Source organism: Balaenoptera physalus, assembly GCF_965194825.1.
Source record: "Balaenoptera physalus genome assembly, chromosome: 21".
Lineage (NCBI taxonomy): Eukaryota > Metazoa > Chordata > Mammalia > Artiodactyla > Balaenopteridae > Balaenoptera > Balaenoptera physalus.
In genome coordinates, this window is record NC_138902.1 from 39,521,061 (window position 1) to 39,537,409 (window position 16,349).

The following is a 16,349-nucleotide window of genomic DNA, read 5'->3' on the forward strand; positions in this document are numbered from 1 at the left end:
TTGGCAGGCAGACCCTCAACCACTGCACCACCAGGGAAGCCCCTAGTCGCCCTCTCTTTGGGGACAGGAGGGTGTTGTGGTTATAAAGGTTTACCCGGAGGGCTTCTGGGGTTCCAAGGATGCTCTACTTCTTGACTTGGGTCGTGGTTAAACAGGTTTCTGCTTTACAGTCTTTTATTAAATTCTATAAATGAGTTCTGTTCATTTTTTTTCCCGATGTAGTTTATTTTTTGATTAAGGAGATGCTAATTAATAAAGAGAGGGCAGCCAAAAAGATTTTAAAATAGAGGATGAGGTTAGCAGAAAACACAACACCCCAGTAAGAGACGAGGAAGCACTTGGCTCTTCTTACCCTGAGGTCCTTTACTCTTGGGGCCTCCCTGCTCACCCTGACAGCCTAAATCTGCTGAACACCTGCTCTATGACTGAGGGCAGTGAGGGACGTCAGACCTTCTCCCAGATGTGCAGAGGGGGTACTGTTCGCCTCCACGGGACACACAGAGTGCCCAAGATGACCCAGGGACTTCCTCTTAGCACCGAAAGTGTGCACAGTGGGGAGGATGGAACAGTGCCCAGCGTGGCTGGAGGGCAAAACTGCCAACAGCATGCATCAAGTGACCCTGGGTGATCCTCAAAGTAAAAAAGCGAAAACATGTCTGCAAGAGTGCAGGGACTGCTCTCAAATCACTGCAGTTACACGTATTCGGTGACTCACAACAGTTGTTCTGAGCAGCTCAGGTGAGAACATTCTACGTGCTCTGGAATAAGGCAGGTGACGTCATGGGGGTGATAAATTCACAAAGAGTAGCTTGGGTTCTGAGTGCTAAAAGCTTCTCTGGTACAAAAAGGATTCACCAGTAGTTAACATAACGTGAAAGAAATGCTATGTGTTTCAGAGCGAAGAGTGGACTTCAGATACCATCAACTTCTGTGATTTACAGATGGCTTCAAAGAGCCCTATGAGTTCAACAGAGCTACCTCGAGTGCATCTGTAAAACGTGGGCTCTCTCTTCCAAAGGTGCAGCTTCCACTCCAGCAGCTTTACAATTTGAGCTTCCAGATTCCCACGCACACACACACAGACACACACATACACAGTCAATGGCTTAAAAATAAAAGGTCCCAAACCCACCGATCTTGCGCAACTCCTCCATTTTGCAGATAGAGAAGCTGAAGTTAAAGAAACAAACAAACAAACAAACTGAAGCTGAGAGGGTGTAGGGGGTGTCCTCAGAGTAACCCAGAGCATTACCAGCAAAGCAAGACTGGAACGGAGACTGCTTCCTGCACGTGCTTTTCCAGCGTGTGACATTTGCTCCTTAACCCCAGGCAGACAAACCGAAACCAGTGAACATAAAATAAGGAAGGCGAAAACAGACCTAGTAACCAATGGCATCTACGTCATCAGACTTTTGTCAGGATTAAATGAGTTTATAATTGTACACATTTAGAACAGCCCCTGGTGTGTAACCAAGAACTGGGGTAGTGTTTACTCTTCTCCTAAATGACGCTTTTCTTGTCCTTTCCTTCTCTTTACCCACTTAGTTACCACACTGTTCTAGCTCTACCAAATGCCAGCGTGAAGTTTTAAAAAGGCCACAAACCCATACAAGGAATGAAACTAGCAACCCGTGTTCTGCAGTCAGAGGATGACAGCTGCGGGGAGGAAAATCTGATATGCGCCACGGACAAGGGCTTAATGGCCAAACAATTTTACACGTCATGCATCTCCTCCCTGCAGTTTTAGCCACAAATACTTTTATCACCACTAACCACATGCTCAGGGTAGGTTTAGGCGCTGGCAGCAGCTAGTTCGTTTTATCTTGACATTTGTCGTGAAAAGTGAAGAGGGGGCACACTGACGTGTGTTTCTGACATGTGAACATGTCTGCAGAAGTAGGTCTTAGAGCAGAAAGCATAGAAAGTCAGGAGTCCCAGGGGTACTGGCCTCAGCCCCAAATTTGCCTGGCAAGGCGACGCCCCGTACACTCGGGCAGAGCAGCCCAGCATCCTGCGGGCAGTCTGTCCTCACCCAACTATGTCCCAATAGGAGGCCCACCCCACGCTGGGGGTCTACGGCTGTCTCTCTCCCTGTTGGTATCTTAACCACAGAGAAGAGAGCTCCTGACACTGAAACATTCCTCCTATTGTAATCCTCTGGCTGCCTGTGTCTGAGGAGCCCGCTGTGTGTAGAGGCAAAAGCAAGATTTTTAAAAATTTTACTTATTTTTATTATTCCTACCACTCTGCTAACTTAAACAGGTACTAAAGAATTTGGGGTCCAGGGACTTCCCTGGCGGTCCAGTGGTTAAGACTCCACGCTCCCAGTGCAGGGGGCCTGGGTTCGATCCCTGGTCAGGGAACTAGATCCCGCATGCCCCAACTAAGGGCTCGCATGCTGCAGCTAAGAGCCCGCATGCCGCAACTAAGAGCCCGCATGCCGCAACTAAGACCCGGTGCAGCCAAATAAAGAAAGAGAGGAAGAATCTGGGGTCCAGGAGTAACATACAGAGTGGCTTAAAGGATGAAGAACTGAAGTCCAGAGGAATTGTTCTCAGCAGGTATTGAGAACAAGTTTTACATCAGCCAAACCCCTTCTGTAACACCTTCTAAGACTTGACAATTTCCTGGTTTGCTGTAGAGACAGAAAAAGAGCGATGCCCTGTCAGTTATAGTTCTGATATCTGGTGTTTGGTGTGTTTTCAGTTCACGATACACACTTTGAAGTACCATGTTGAGCATTCAATTTTAAATGAACAGAGAGAAAACGTTTAATAATAATTGAAGTTTGGCTCAGAAAGTTTAAAATATTAAGAATAAAAATGCACTCACTTAAAATGAGAAATCAAAAGGTAAACAAGTAGCATTCCTCACCACAAGGCAAGAGATCTTTGAGTTAATATGAAATGAAGAAGATGCTTGAAGATATTCACAGCCATTAACTATTCCTGTTAAAAAATGTACATCGAGGGTCTGTTTTATTTGGGGAGGAGGGCTAATGCCAAGGCATAAAGTTGAAAGGAATCAGAGAAAAGGGACAGTAGGTCTGATTAAGAAGAAGGAGTTGCGGCATTCGTTATAGATTTAATTTCTGGGCAGTATTGACTTTGTCTTCATTTGTTCTTTGAGAATTAACTCTGAGAGTCCCTCCATTAACATTTATTCAGCGTGTACAGGGGCCACACCACTGGCCGAGGCAAGATTAGAATTGGCAATGCCCCGTGGTAAGTGGTGATAAGATCCACATTCTTAAATTTGAATCCCCTCACCCTCTCCCTTCCTTTTCTCCTTCTTCCTTTCTCCCTTCCTTCCTTGGATATTTACTTAGTACCCGCCATGTGCCAGGCATCTTTCCAAGCTCTGAGAGTGAAATGAACCTCTGTCTTCACGAGACACACAAGCTGGTGACGATCTGACTTGGTGGGGCAGTCAATGTTGAATCTGTTTGGGATACCACGCAGATGGGGAAAAAGCAGCACAGAAAGTATTAAGTAATTCTGGGTCTAGGAAGGATTATTACAAAGACTGCAACCCGCCACAGAGATAGCTCTGGAAAAAGAACATTGCTTGTTTCATAGTATAAATGAAACAAACAAAATGCTGCAAATGGTCAAGATGAGCGATGTCAGAGGCAACGCCAGAAGACCAGGGCTCACGTCTGACTTTCCTCTAACTTGATCAATAACCTTGAGCAAGTCTATATATTTAAGCCTCTGTTACCATCTCTGTAAAAGAAGCATAGTACCATCTAGTAGTTTGTAGAGGTCAGTGATGAGATGAAAAGGGATCGTGTGTGTGGAAAGACTTCGTGGATTACAATCAAAATATGACATTATCACTAGAAAGTGTGGGGTAGGTCGAGTCAAAGCTAGAAATAGAAAGACACTTGCTGACCACCCCTATTAAGTTTAATTGTCGAGAATTTGAGAAACTAAGGGTTCACTTTATGGTAAAGAGGATGTTTACTTTTTTCCATTTCTCATTTTCTCCTCCTTCTACAATTATTAACCACAGAATATTTACCAGAAAAGCAACACAGAGGTACCTCAATTTAAGAAAAGGTAGTATATGAAAATGTATATTTACAAAATGAATTGATTATTTCCAAATGAACTCCTTTAAGTAACAAGTTTACACGATCATATAAAAATTCAGTAATTTACCAAAAGCTGTTTTATACACAACGTATGAAGCAAAACTGTGCACATATTCTGGTGTATATACATTTGATTGGTGTTTTAGCAAGTTGTAAACATAGCTTTAAAAGCTCCTAAGATTTGGCTATTTTGAAAAATAGCATATCTTATAGAATATTTCAATTTCTGATATTACAACACGGAGCTGGATTTCTATCATCTCATAAAACGAATGGCCAGTATTATATCTGCAGCATTATTCCTTAAGAGTCTACCGAAGACTATGCTAGTCTGAGCTACCTTCCGAAAATCTGGGGGAATCATCACTTACTGCTGTGATCTCAGAAATGCTACCCTCCAGTTTGTGAAGTCACCGTAAGACATTCTGATTTGAGAAAGTTCCTTGTCCATCACCATATTCCTGCCAAGCTTTCAGTAGTAAAGCTGGTTTCTGACTTGCGCTTGAGCTTCACCCTTGGTCATGGACACTGCAGGAGGGACGCTAGCCCCAGAGACCTGCCAACGAACAGCCTTAATATTCCTGTTCCCCCATGGTACTATATACAGCTTAATGGTCTCATACTGAAGAAAGAAGACACAATCATTATTTGTGATTTATTATTCTCTTAGTGGAGGCTTAGTCACCTTCAGATAATCCTTGCAGTGGCCCAATAAAGAAGCAAGGGTTCCTTAAAAGTTCTTGGAGGGCTATTTTGCAAACCTGTGCCTAGGTTCCCAGATAATTTAAAACACTGATAGACTTTGAGGTTATTCAATGATTCTATGATATAATTCTGCATCCTCTTCCCAGATACAGTCTGCTTATTTTTTTTAAGAAAAAGGTTTTTTTTTCCCTCTATCTTCATAAGAAAAAAAAAAAACTTTTCTGTAAGATATGTCCACTGAAAAACTATGTTTTGCTTGCTTCCTGGAGAGACCAGCTGGCAGAAAAAAAGCAGAGAAAATAAAGGAAAAAAGCCAAATCCCTGAACAGGCTGACTCAGTGCTTCACTCTTAATGCTGTCAGTATTGGTTTTTGTCTTTCCTTTTCAAAACGCTGCCCGGGATTAAGAGAAAAAATAAAAGGGTGAGAAGGCCAGTTTGGCGGAGGAAGTTAACATCCCGGGCTTTGCGATGCTGGAGGTTAAGAAGCTTCAGCCCTTTCTGTGGTGGCCACGATAACAGAGCAGCCGGAAGCGTGCTGTTCTATGTCACTGTCACACGCCATGACACTCATCATAAAGCCCTTCCAGAAAACCCCAGGCTTTCTACAGTGCACTCATAACCAGGTACCTGACCAGTTTGCCCAGGAAAACATTTCTGTCCAAAGAATTTCTGGCAAGAGGAGTTTCTTAGACAGAGTAATATGATGGTAGAAAAAATGTCTGCAAGTCATTTAAAACCCCTGCTGTGAACTGGCCCGCCCACGTAGCAACCCCTCCAGGTCCTCGACATCCTAACCAAGCCTGCTATCTCCCTTTGCTCCGATCCCAGGTGATGGCTCAGAAAATCTTGTTTTGTGTGAAGCCTGTCAGAGAAAAATGTCTGAATCACAAGAATATCTTGAGTCTTAAAGGCACAGAACCAACTTCTCATTTTTTGCTTGTATTTAGGGGAAATATTGCATATTAAATACTTAAAATTCTGTTTGGAAGGGGCCAGTAGACAAATCCCGTGGGTGGCACAGAGACCTGAGGAGCTTGAGGCTTGATTTTGCCGAGGCCGCCGTTCACACCATGTGAAAGACCAGTGGTTGGAGAACCAAGTGGCTGAGAGAAAAATCTCAGGAGCCAGTTGGATCTGGCTTGAAATTCTATGCTTTTAGTTACTAACTGAAAAAAGTTGACAACTTACTTAAACTTTCACAGGGCTCCGGCTTGTTACTCTTAAATTGACATATAAATAAAACCAACCACGTAAGTTCTGAGATCATATACCTGAAGAGCTAGCATGATGCTGGGACAGAACACTTGCTTGTCCTAGTGTGATTACCTGCTTACGGCGACTGTTTAGCAAATATAACATGATAATTTCACCATCTTTTCTTATTGATGCTTCTTTGTGTTACTAAATTGTGGGAACTTTTGTACTGTTCTTAAACATTTTTTAAAGTACAATATAAATAATTAACAATCATGGAGCCAGACACCGTGGCATGTGGTTTAGGTAATACACTATATGCCATATGAAATTTACAGTAACCCTCTGAAATAAATATCATTATGTCCATTTTAGTGACGAAGAAACTGAGGCTACAGACTTTAAACAACTTTCCTAAGACCACACATCTCAAAAGTGTCATGATAGAAAAACTTATGTGTGACTAAATCGCTATGTTACCAGCAATGTGATTTATGCAGGGGTCTTTTATTCATTCCACAAATATTTGCTGAGTTTCTTTAATAGCCAAGGCATTGTTTTTCCTATTTGCCATTGTCAGTTATTTCAAGGACCAAGTGACTTTTCGCTTAGTAAATTATAATTTCCTTCTCTAGAATAATAGCAGTTTTCCCCTGTAGTCCTGTTACAATTCAGTATCCAAGTTTTTGGCAGGAATCAAGTTTGCCTCGTGAGCTTTAGATAATTACAAACTTCTTCTTTTCTCCTTCTAGTTAAATACTTTGTCTTTCGAAAATCTTATTTTTTAAAAATAATCAAATTATTCATTATAATGCTATAGAATCAGGTTTTTGCTCACGTGTGTGCTTTTAAAAATTAAACTTTAGATGATTACAAAAATCTCAAACATTGAATACAATTAACTTTCATAAACAAAAATCATTTAAAAAATATTTTCGTTACCTCCAATGGACCCTAAATTTGAGCTTACTTAAACAGATTTCCCTTTCTTTCACATTCCTGGAAAGTCACACCAATTAGATACGCAAGCATCGTTTTAGGACTTAATATTCACTACACAGGAGATAGTCTCTCCAACGCAAACCAGTCTTATTTTGTTGATTTCTTTGAAAAATGGTAAGTAGCCCTAAAGCTTCACTCCTCTACTAGATTTTACTGGATGAGCAATTTCATCATAACTACAGGGAAAAGACAGAGAGATAAATGCTCAAATTTTCATTTAGCTCCTTTTCTTTTAGTTCTCGGAGAGTCACTATGAAGAAGCATTCATTCCCTTCCCAGACTCAACAGATCTGTGATTTTATGTTATTTGAACTCTAAAGGAACTGGCTCTTTTCCTTGTCCTAATTCCCCATCCTGGATCATGGCTCAAGAGGGAAATAAGACACCAAACTTTCTGAAATTCAGAAATTCCTTTGGTGCAGCATTTCATTCTATAAATTACTACTTTCTCTTGATGGATGAGGGGAATCATCACTTCTCTAGTGAAGGAGGTCGAGTTTGGAAAACAGAAGTGGCTCCTCCATCTTCCAGCGGGGGCTTCCCTGGTGGCGCAGTGGTTGAGAATCCGCCTGCCAGCGCAGGGAACACGGGTTTGATCCCTGGTCCGGGAAGATCCCACATGCCGTGGAGCAACTAAGCCCATAAGCCACAACTACTGAGCCCACATGCTGCAACTACTGAAGCCCACGCACCTAGAGCCCGTGCTCTGCAGCAAGAGAAGCCACCGCAATGAGAAGCCCGCGCACTGCAATGAAGAGTAGCCCCCGCTCGCCGCAATTAGAGAAAGCCCTCACGCAGCAACGAAGACCCAACGCAGCCAAAATAAATAAATAAAATAAATAAATTAAAAAAAAAAAATCTTCCAGCGGTTAATCAAAGATGTGTTGGGTTGTTCCTGAGGAATTCACTCACAGCGTCATCATGACTTACATGCTCATTATTTAACTGCTATCACAGTGTGTTGAGAACTCTTTAGAGGAAGAACAGCATCCTTTAGCATTCTGGCAGCAGACTACCTGCCTCAGTCAACTAACAAGGAACGTGGTGGCATTGTGATGGCGAGGAGATTTTCAATGCACAGGCCTTAACTTTAACTGCATCGTTGTCAGTTTTCGTTTAAATCAAGCTGCACACTTGACGACGGAGATGACCTGGTGTTTCTATTTAAGAACATCAATGGCATTACCATATTGAATTTCAGTTTGTTTGTACTCTGCCCATAGTTTAAGACCATAAGCCTTTTGGAAAGAGTTTACGTATTTCTGAATGCTTCTATTTTGCTCAGTAAGTAATGGTGACATGGAAATTTTAGCTGCTGTCATGGAGAGAGATTGCCTTCGTGCCATTTGACATAGTTATGCCCATTCCTGATGGGCCCCAAATGTTTGCTGTTGTTCTAATCCCTAGGAAAGAATGTGTAATGGATATTCAGTTATGACTCATTTTACAGGGTGGTTAGGGTCTGTAAAGATGCATGTAGCTCACATAATATTTTAAATAAACTGGGACAGTTTAGTTTTTAACATTATTTTCTTCTTTTCTTTAAGGAAAAATGCCTCTTGAAGTCCAGCGTCCGAAGATTCATGAAAGTAGAATTGTTCTGTTCAGGAAGGGAGAGCGGGCCCATGGGAACTTGTCCCCTAGCACCGCCCTAGTCTCTCAGTCCCTGAGGCTCTTCTAGAAAACTCCTAAATCTACTTAGTGGACAGATTTTTAAAATCCCATCCCACAGTAGCCAATGAAGAATTACAGGATTGGGAGAAGAGACCCTTCTAATATATGTCCTCTTCAACCTAAATTTCACAGAATGGACTGGTTTAATTACAGGCCACCTGGAAGTGCTAACAATTTAACAATTTATGAGACTCTGTAAGCCTCTCCTTCCCTGAGCTGATATTCTTGGGGCACTTCCAGTCTCAAAAGCCAGTGGTCTGCTTTGTAGCGTTGCTGTGAGAGGGCTGGAAAGAATGAATGATTTGTTCTTTATGCAGCTGGTAAAGAAGAAATGCCAAAAGTTCTACATAGCCTGTAACCAAACACTTTCTTTTTTAAAAAAAATCTATTGGAGGGTGATTTCGGAGGAAGAGGCGTTCCAAATAACCCCCTTGCTTTCATTGACATGGTCCATGTGTCACTGGGGATAAACTTTCCTCTCTCTTCCCCAGGTTAGAAAATGAGCTTAATGTGCTGAGATTGAAGCAGGAATCCACGGAGCTGCCATGGAGCTACCCTGAGGATGTGCACAGCCGACTCAGCGCCCAGGAGGTATTCAACCTTCTCTTGAGATGTAGTTCATGGAACACATGTAATGACATGTTGACTCATTACACCCAGGATTTTGTAAAATACTCATGGTGGCACTGATTTCCATCATTACCTAGTGACTCTTTCTTGTAGGCCGAATCCAGTAAAGGCATTAGAAAACTCTTAATAGAACTCTTTACTTTGGATGTGTGATTTGAGAAAACTCTTAATAGAACTCTTTACTTTGGATGTGTGATTTGAGAACACATGTATTTATTTTTCACTTTGGCACCAACCACCTGCCTCTGTCTCCTCGCCTAACATTTATCCTTTAACTTTTGCCCCCATGAACCACGCTTGTTCAGTTCCACATCTAAAACTTCTCTTTTTCTTTAGAGTTAGCTTGGTTTCATCCACACTTGTACATAACCAGATATGTTCTGCCTTTGAAGTTTTATCTTGAGCTCCACCTTCTCTCAGGAAGGGCCTGATACTCCCAACGGACCTTCTTAGAGAACATTCATTGCAGAACTTAACTGTGTTCAATTTAGCACCTTATGAATTTCTACTTGCTTGCTGTTTGCTTGTTTTATACGTGCAAAGTTTGGCTCCACTGACCCAAGTCTCCTGTTACTCAAAAAGCAACTCATATACTATATGTGGTAACTATTTGCATGTACACCCACATGTATACACATATACGTATCCGTCCATGTACATGTAGCACATAATATTGTGCCAGGAACAGAGTAGGTATCCAAGTATTTATTGAACTGAATTAAATTCAAATTGTATCAGTTATGTCAATTAATAAGAAAAGCATCTTATTTTAATAATTTACCACCTTCTGAAAAAGATAGTAAATTGGAAAGCAGAGGGTTGAGACCTAGTTTTCATCCTTTAACTGTCCTCATTATATAAAAATTTTAGCGTTGACTATAACAATGTCACCTCTATATAAACTTCATTTTGAAATTGTTCACCAAAATACTTGTCATTCTTCAAAAGGCTTAGTGGATAAGCAATGAGCACACTTGCTCTTTCCTAAAAAAACAAATTCTTAGAAATAATAATAATAGTAGGTTGAGAGATGAAAAGAACAGAGAGTAACAATGGGGAACGGGGGAGCTTTCAAGCACTATGAATAAGGACACATGCACGATTGCGGGAGAGAAGATGCATGGGCTTTGCACAGCTTTTATTTAACTGGTGAACCCCAGGCAGAGCTCTTCTTATCTCCATACTTGCTCTTCTGTGCTCCCCGAGCGCCTCTTCAACTTGGTAAAATAGCACTCACCATGCTTTAAATTACTTGATTATCTCTCTGTCTCTCCCACTAGACTATACACACCTTTAGGAGAGGGACTGTGGTTTGTTTGTATATTTTATCCTTCATGCCTAGCACAGGCCTTTGACATAGAAGACACCCAAGTAAAAGGTATGGGAAGAATATCCCTAGGAAAACTGATCCCTCCTAAGCTACCATGAGCTTTGCCGAGTTCTTTAATTCCAAAACTCCATGCATTTCTCCAAATATAGAGGAAGAGGAACAATATTAATACATTAAACTATGACAAAGTCTTTTGTAAACTTGGAAAGTTTGTTCCCAGATTCTTGTTCTACTTCACAGTATTATAATGGTTCCTTCCAAAAAAAGTGCTCTGGCATTTCCAAAAAATAGCAGAACGTGGGCAAAATTAAAGTCTCTTAAATTTTTTTTTGGTAGCACTTTTGATTATAATGTCATGTCTGTTGTGATAGAAGAGCAGTTCCGTTGATTCCAGTTATTCTTAGTGGTGTTCTTCCACCTAAGTATAGAAAATGTGTCCCCAAACTCTCACATCTTCAAGGTATTTTTATACCTTTATACAATGAACAGCATGAAAGAAGTCATTCTACAGGTTGGCTTGAAATTTTTCATTGCTGAGATTCTGAGAAATGTTCCCAACATAACTAACCTCATAGACAATCAACATGGTAGCACCAAAAATCATATGAAACAAGTTGTTCCTTGGGAACAGGTATAATGGATATGACTGCTGCACTTGCTGGCATCTGCTGTAAAGTTAAATTCTTAAAGCTGTTTTTAAACCTGGGATGGACTTTACTGACAGAGAAAGAATATTACATCATACAAAATTCTAGCTGCTTTTCCTACCCAGGCTACACTCTTCTCTGGAATGACAAGTCCTTTTGCCATTTGACTAGTGGTGCACGTTTACCCCATATCCTATTTCCAACTGTCAACAACAGATTCACTAAAAAACAAACAAACAAACAAAAGCATGCTTAATGGCAACCCTGAAATCAAATTTATGAAATCACAAGCACAAATATTCTACCAGATGATTCTACATACATTCTGTGGTCTATATAAAGCCTCAACCCTGAAAGGAGCGCCCAAAGAGGCTGGGTGTCACTAGATTGTTTCTCAAGAAGCCTCACAGAGACATTACCTCGATGAATTTTCCACCCTCTAACATTTGGCCCATGGCCTTGCAGGCTTGGAAACCTGATCTGTCAGCAAAGCTGGAGCAAAGTCACATCTCAGAGGTGGACTTACAACTCAAAGAGCACAGAGCACTAAAGAGTGATGTCAAGATGCAAACATAGTAATTTACAGCGAGAACCATGCATGTCAGATGAACTAAAACACTCCTGGGGCAAGCCAGCACATTCTCTTTCTGTGGACAGACGCAGATGGAGAGCCAAGTCCTAACCAGAATGTTGCCTGGTGATAAAAAAGTGGAACAAAGGGAATAAACAGTAAACAAATCAAAGGCAAGGCTGGAATTCAGATTCTAGTTCTACGACTTCCTGATTCACACTGACATTTCACACTAGAGATAGGTGACCCACCAGACTCACCAAGCTGCTGAAGACCCAGCTCTCTGGGGTGGCACAGGCTGGGAACTGCAGGCTCGCCTGGGTGGGTAATTAATCTTTCTGAATGACAGCCTTTTCCTTTGTTATAACTAATTCTGGGAGACCCTAAGGTAACATTGACTCTCTCTGCCAATGCTATTTAAGGTATGATCAGATTCATTCTTTTTCCTTTTCTTCTTTTTATTTATTTTTTGTTGTCATCCTTTCTTTTCCATCCACACCACCACCACCAAACAAGTCCAGGTCCTCATCTCTTTAAGAGGGGCAGGGGCCTAACTGGTCTACCTCCTTCAAACCTGTCCCACTGCCCAACTCCAAAGATCACTACTATATAAATCAACCTTAAATTAGCGCTTTGTACGTGTCTCTTCCCATTTTCCTACCTTCACTCATACCAAACACTCTCAGTGACTCCTACTGCCTTCAAAGTTGAGTTTGAATTGCTTGGCCTGCTGTTCAAATTCTTTCATATCTGTGCCCAATTTAGTATCATTTTTCTACTGCATGAAACTTCGACTCCAGTCAGATCTACTGTCTCTTAATATCCTATGTGCACTCCAACTCCTGCCTCTGCTCGTTCCTGGGTTCCTGGGGTCAACTCAAGATCTTCCTCCTCCATAAAAATGTCTCTGAAGGTCCAAATCTGAAATTGACCTTTCCAGTCTTTAGGCTCATTTGGTATTTAGCGTATCTGGAAAGTAAGTATTACATGTAGATATACCATCTCCTCAACTAGAATAACCTACTCACAGTTGGGAACAATACATTTTGCCTTTTTTATATCCTGTTTCTTCAATGCCTCCGTACCAGGGATGCTCAATAAACAGGTACTTAGAACTGACCTTGTCCACGTGTAGGTAAAACTGCTGAACTCTCCTCAGAGCCTAAGATAGAACTTGAAAGGTATGACCCTTAGCAGGGGAGGGGAGCTGTCTCTCCAAGTGTCCGTGGGTTATTAGTGGTACATGGCTTCTTCCAAGCCCTTGGAGTGATATCAGAAAATCAGTGTTCGCCCCTGCATCTCCCCCTGCTCTCCGTACTGTCTGATGTTACAGCTGGAGACGCCGTTCAACGCCTGTTAGTCTCACTCAGTCTCCAAGTAAAGTGTTAGCTTTAAAAACAGACTAGACCTCTGATATGTGGAGACTATCACCAGGACACTTAACAGCAAGAACCACACAGGGAGATAGTTACACAGAAAATCCTAACGGGTCCCTTCAATACGATGGCAGAGTTAAGGAAAGGATGAAAAGGCAGATTTCTAAGGTTTATAGGCATAGCAAAGGGATCAAGAAGGAAACAATCTTAAGCGATTTTAGTTACCATGTTGCTTTTCCGTATTCTTGTTGTGTAATCATACCTTGGTCTCAAGCCTGATTGGAAAGTGCATTAAGAAAGCTCATCCCATATTTGTCTAATACAATGAGCTGATTTGCAACCTTATCTGGGAAGACAGAGTTTCTTTTATTTCATACCAAAGCGCTACAGCTCATGGGAAGGACATCCAGAATGTTGTCAACAGGGACTTCCAGGATTATGAAAGACAGGAAAATGCACACATCATCTCATATTTCATGGATTTTGGCAACTCCACATCAGAAATGTTGGGGAACGATCTGGCTAAGTCTTGAAAGTAGGAATGAGAAACCTAATTTAGAATGGAATGAAGGTGATAATTCTTGAAAGTAGGAATGAGAAACCTAATTCAGAATGGAATGAAGGTGATAATCTCTGCTAGGAAGGAGGAAATTGCTAGATTAAACAAAGATAACTAAGCCTGATTAATCATAAAAACATAAACAAAATAAAAATAAGTTTAGTAGTAGTAAATAAAAGAAAAAGCTATGTTAAAATAGAGAAAGTAATGATTTCCTAGGCAAGGAAGAATTAATTCTTAGAGGTAGACCAAGAAAGAGCTTGTAAGGTTCCTGACTGTCTTCTTAATATTAAAATAAAATTGGAGACTAATTATGCTTACACTGAATAAAAATTATAATAATATATTGTATTGTTTAGTATATAGATTAATGCAAGCTATAGCAAGGGAGAATTTTGTTAAACAGATACAAAATTAAAAATAACAGAAAACAAACATTTGAAAACTCTATGTTCCCCATTTTTATTCCCAGGAAAAGTATTTTCTATTAGTGAGTGTGGATTTCTTTCTCTCCTTTTTGGGATATAATCCTAGAGCTCTAATATATCTTAACACAGACTCATAAAAGTAGGCGGGAACATGGAAGCCATTTCACATATTCCCGTGACCTCCCAGCATGAGCACACTGAGATCAGGCTAAAGAGGGGACAAGTGTTTCTTTATATTTGTAAATAAGTACAAAAGGAGATTCCAAAGTTTCCTCTAAAACCCTTGTCAATCCACCAAAAATGGTCGATTTTTAGCCAATACTTCAGTTTTTATGCACGGCAATTCTCATAATACGTAGATGAGATTTGAATATAAGGTAATGAGCTATGGGCTGCCCGTGACAGTAAACTTTCTCACCTTATGATCGCATAGCCTAGTTAGTCTTATATCTAAAAATACGGGTTTAAAAAAATAAAATTAAAATATGGATTTTGTTTTAAAATCTAGTCTCCTATGTTTGCTGGTTTTTAAACAAAATATTCCATTTACCAACATGGTGTATGCCACATTTAAATAGTTATAGCTGGTCTGAAGCAGAGCTGGTGGGGAAGGATTAAATATTGTCTATTTCTCTAGATCCCATCTTCCTTGTGAGAGTTTCATCCTGGCATTTAGATTTCCCTCACTTTGAATGAGCGCATAAATTCCTCACTTTGCATAAGAACAATCTTCCTCAGGAAAAATGTACTCCTTATCTACCTCATACACCAAAAAAGATCTTCTACCTTTATTCAATTTTCCATGTATCTACAGAGTCGCCTAGATTTTAAAATAAGTTATTCCACAAATTGAAAAATGTAGAAAAACAGATTTTAAGAAGGCAAGCTTTCTACTCTAAGCATTCTTTTTTAAAAAAAAAAAAATTACACTCTCTAATTATGTGATAGTGTATTTTGATTCTGAAAATTAAAGTTACTTTAGAGGTATGTAGGGCTGTAAAATGTGCATGCTTGCCTGATGATTTTCAAACCAGAAATTAATCAAAAGGCTATAAGAAAATAAAATGTCACCTTGAAGCCCATCCTAAGAATTGCTTTTATTATGCAGAATATCAGTCCAATAGAATGGAAATGGTTTTACAGCCTTTCAAGTTGAGGGTCAAAATGATCATTTCTCATGTAGTCTCACACTTCCATTTCTTGTAGGAAGCATGATGGATGTACTTGGTTGCATACGTGTTACATTTGTTAATTCATGTTCCTATCCTCATATAATCAATTTTTTACAAATTGAGCAAAACCAACAACAATTCCATCAGGAAAACATATGCCATAAATCTTAATATTCACCACATTGTGCTTTACTTTATAATGAAGCGGTTAACCCTGGTCAAATAAAAATTGTGAGAAACCAATAAAACCTTCAAATCTTCTCTTATAACAATTATTTTTCCATATAACTAAAGACTTGGTTTTAAAAAATCATAAAATCTCAGGTATATTAAAGGACAGTTGAAGTGCAATCAGTAACTGAAGCCTGTGAAAGCATGGCTTGGCACATGAAATGTTAAAAGTTAGAAAATATTTATTAATAGGAAAATATTGATATCTATTTAAAACTATGCTTCCGTTAGGCTATTCTGCAACGATACCTTGATTTCATTAACCCAGAAAAAGTAAGTTTCTTTTTTATGAGGCCATGAAGGGAGTTAAATATTTTCCGCAGTGAGGAGTTGGCAAAATATTCGCTTTGAAGCAGTCCCTAAGGGAAACATGGGATGTTTTCTTGGATTGTGCATGCAAGATAAAGTCAACGTGAAACACGAGCGCAGGCCGTAAACATACCTTGTCCTTGGGTTACTCCGTAAAATTCAGCCGCTATCCGGGCCGCCTCCTTGCGGTTGCCTTTCACTATGTAGAAGTGACTGAGGATGGCGAGGCTGATTTTCACAAAGAGCTTGAAACAGAACAGGGAGAGGATGGTGAAGTAGACGTTAGAGAGCTGCTGAGCGAAGGGCCGGCTTTCTTCTACCACCGACATCGCTGCCCAAGCCCTGCTGCTGCCGCCCTTGGTCAGATCCAAGTCCCGAATGTGCCTGGCTCCGGTCCGGGATGCTGCTGGACAGCTGGTCCTGA

General features: G+C 40.5%; 1 protein-coding gene across 1 annotated transcript in view; it reads right to left on the reverse strand.

Moving 5' to 3' along the window:
* Positions 1-16,349, reverse strand: part of ASB5 (ankyrin repeat and SOCS box containing 5) — an 87,925-nt gene that overhangs the window by 34,755 nt on the left and 36,821 nt on the right. Inside the window, exon 2 of the mRNA XM_082444117.1 lies at positions 16,059-16,345. Within this exon, the coding sequence (XP_082300243.1) occupies positions 16,059-16,254 (196 nt within the window). The 5' untranslated portion in view covers positions 16,255-16,345. The remainder of the gene's footprint in view (positions 1-16,058; positions 16,346-16,349) is intronic.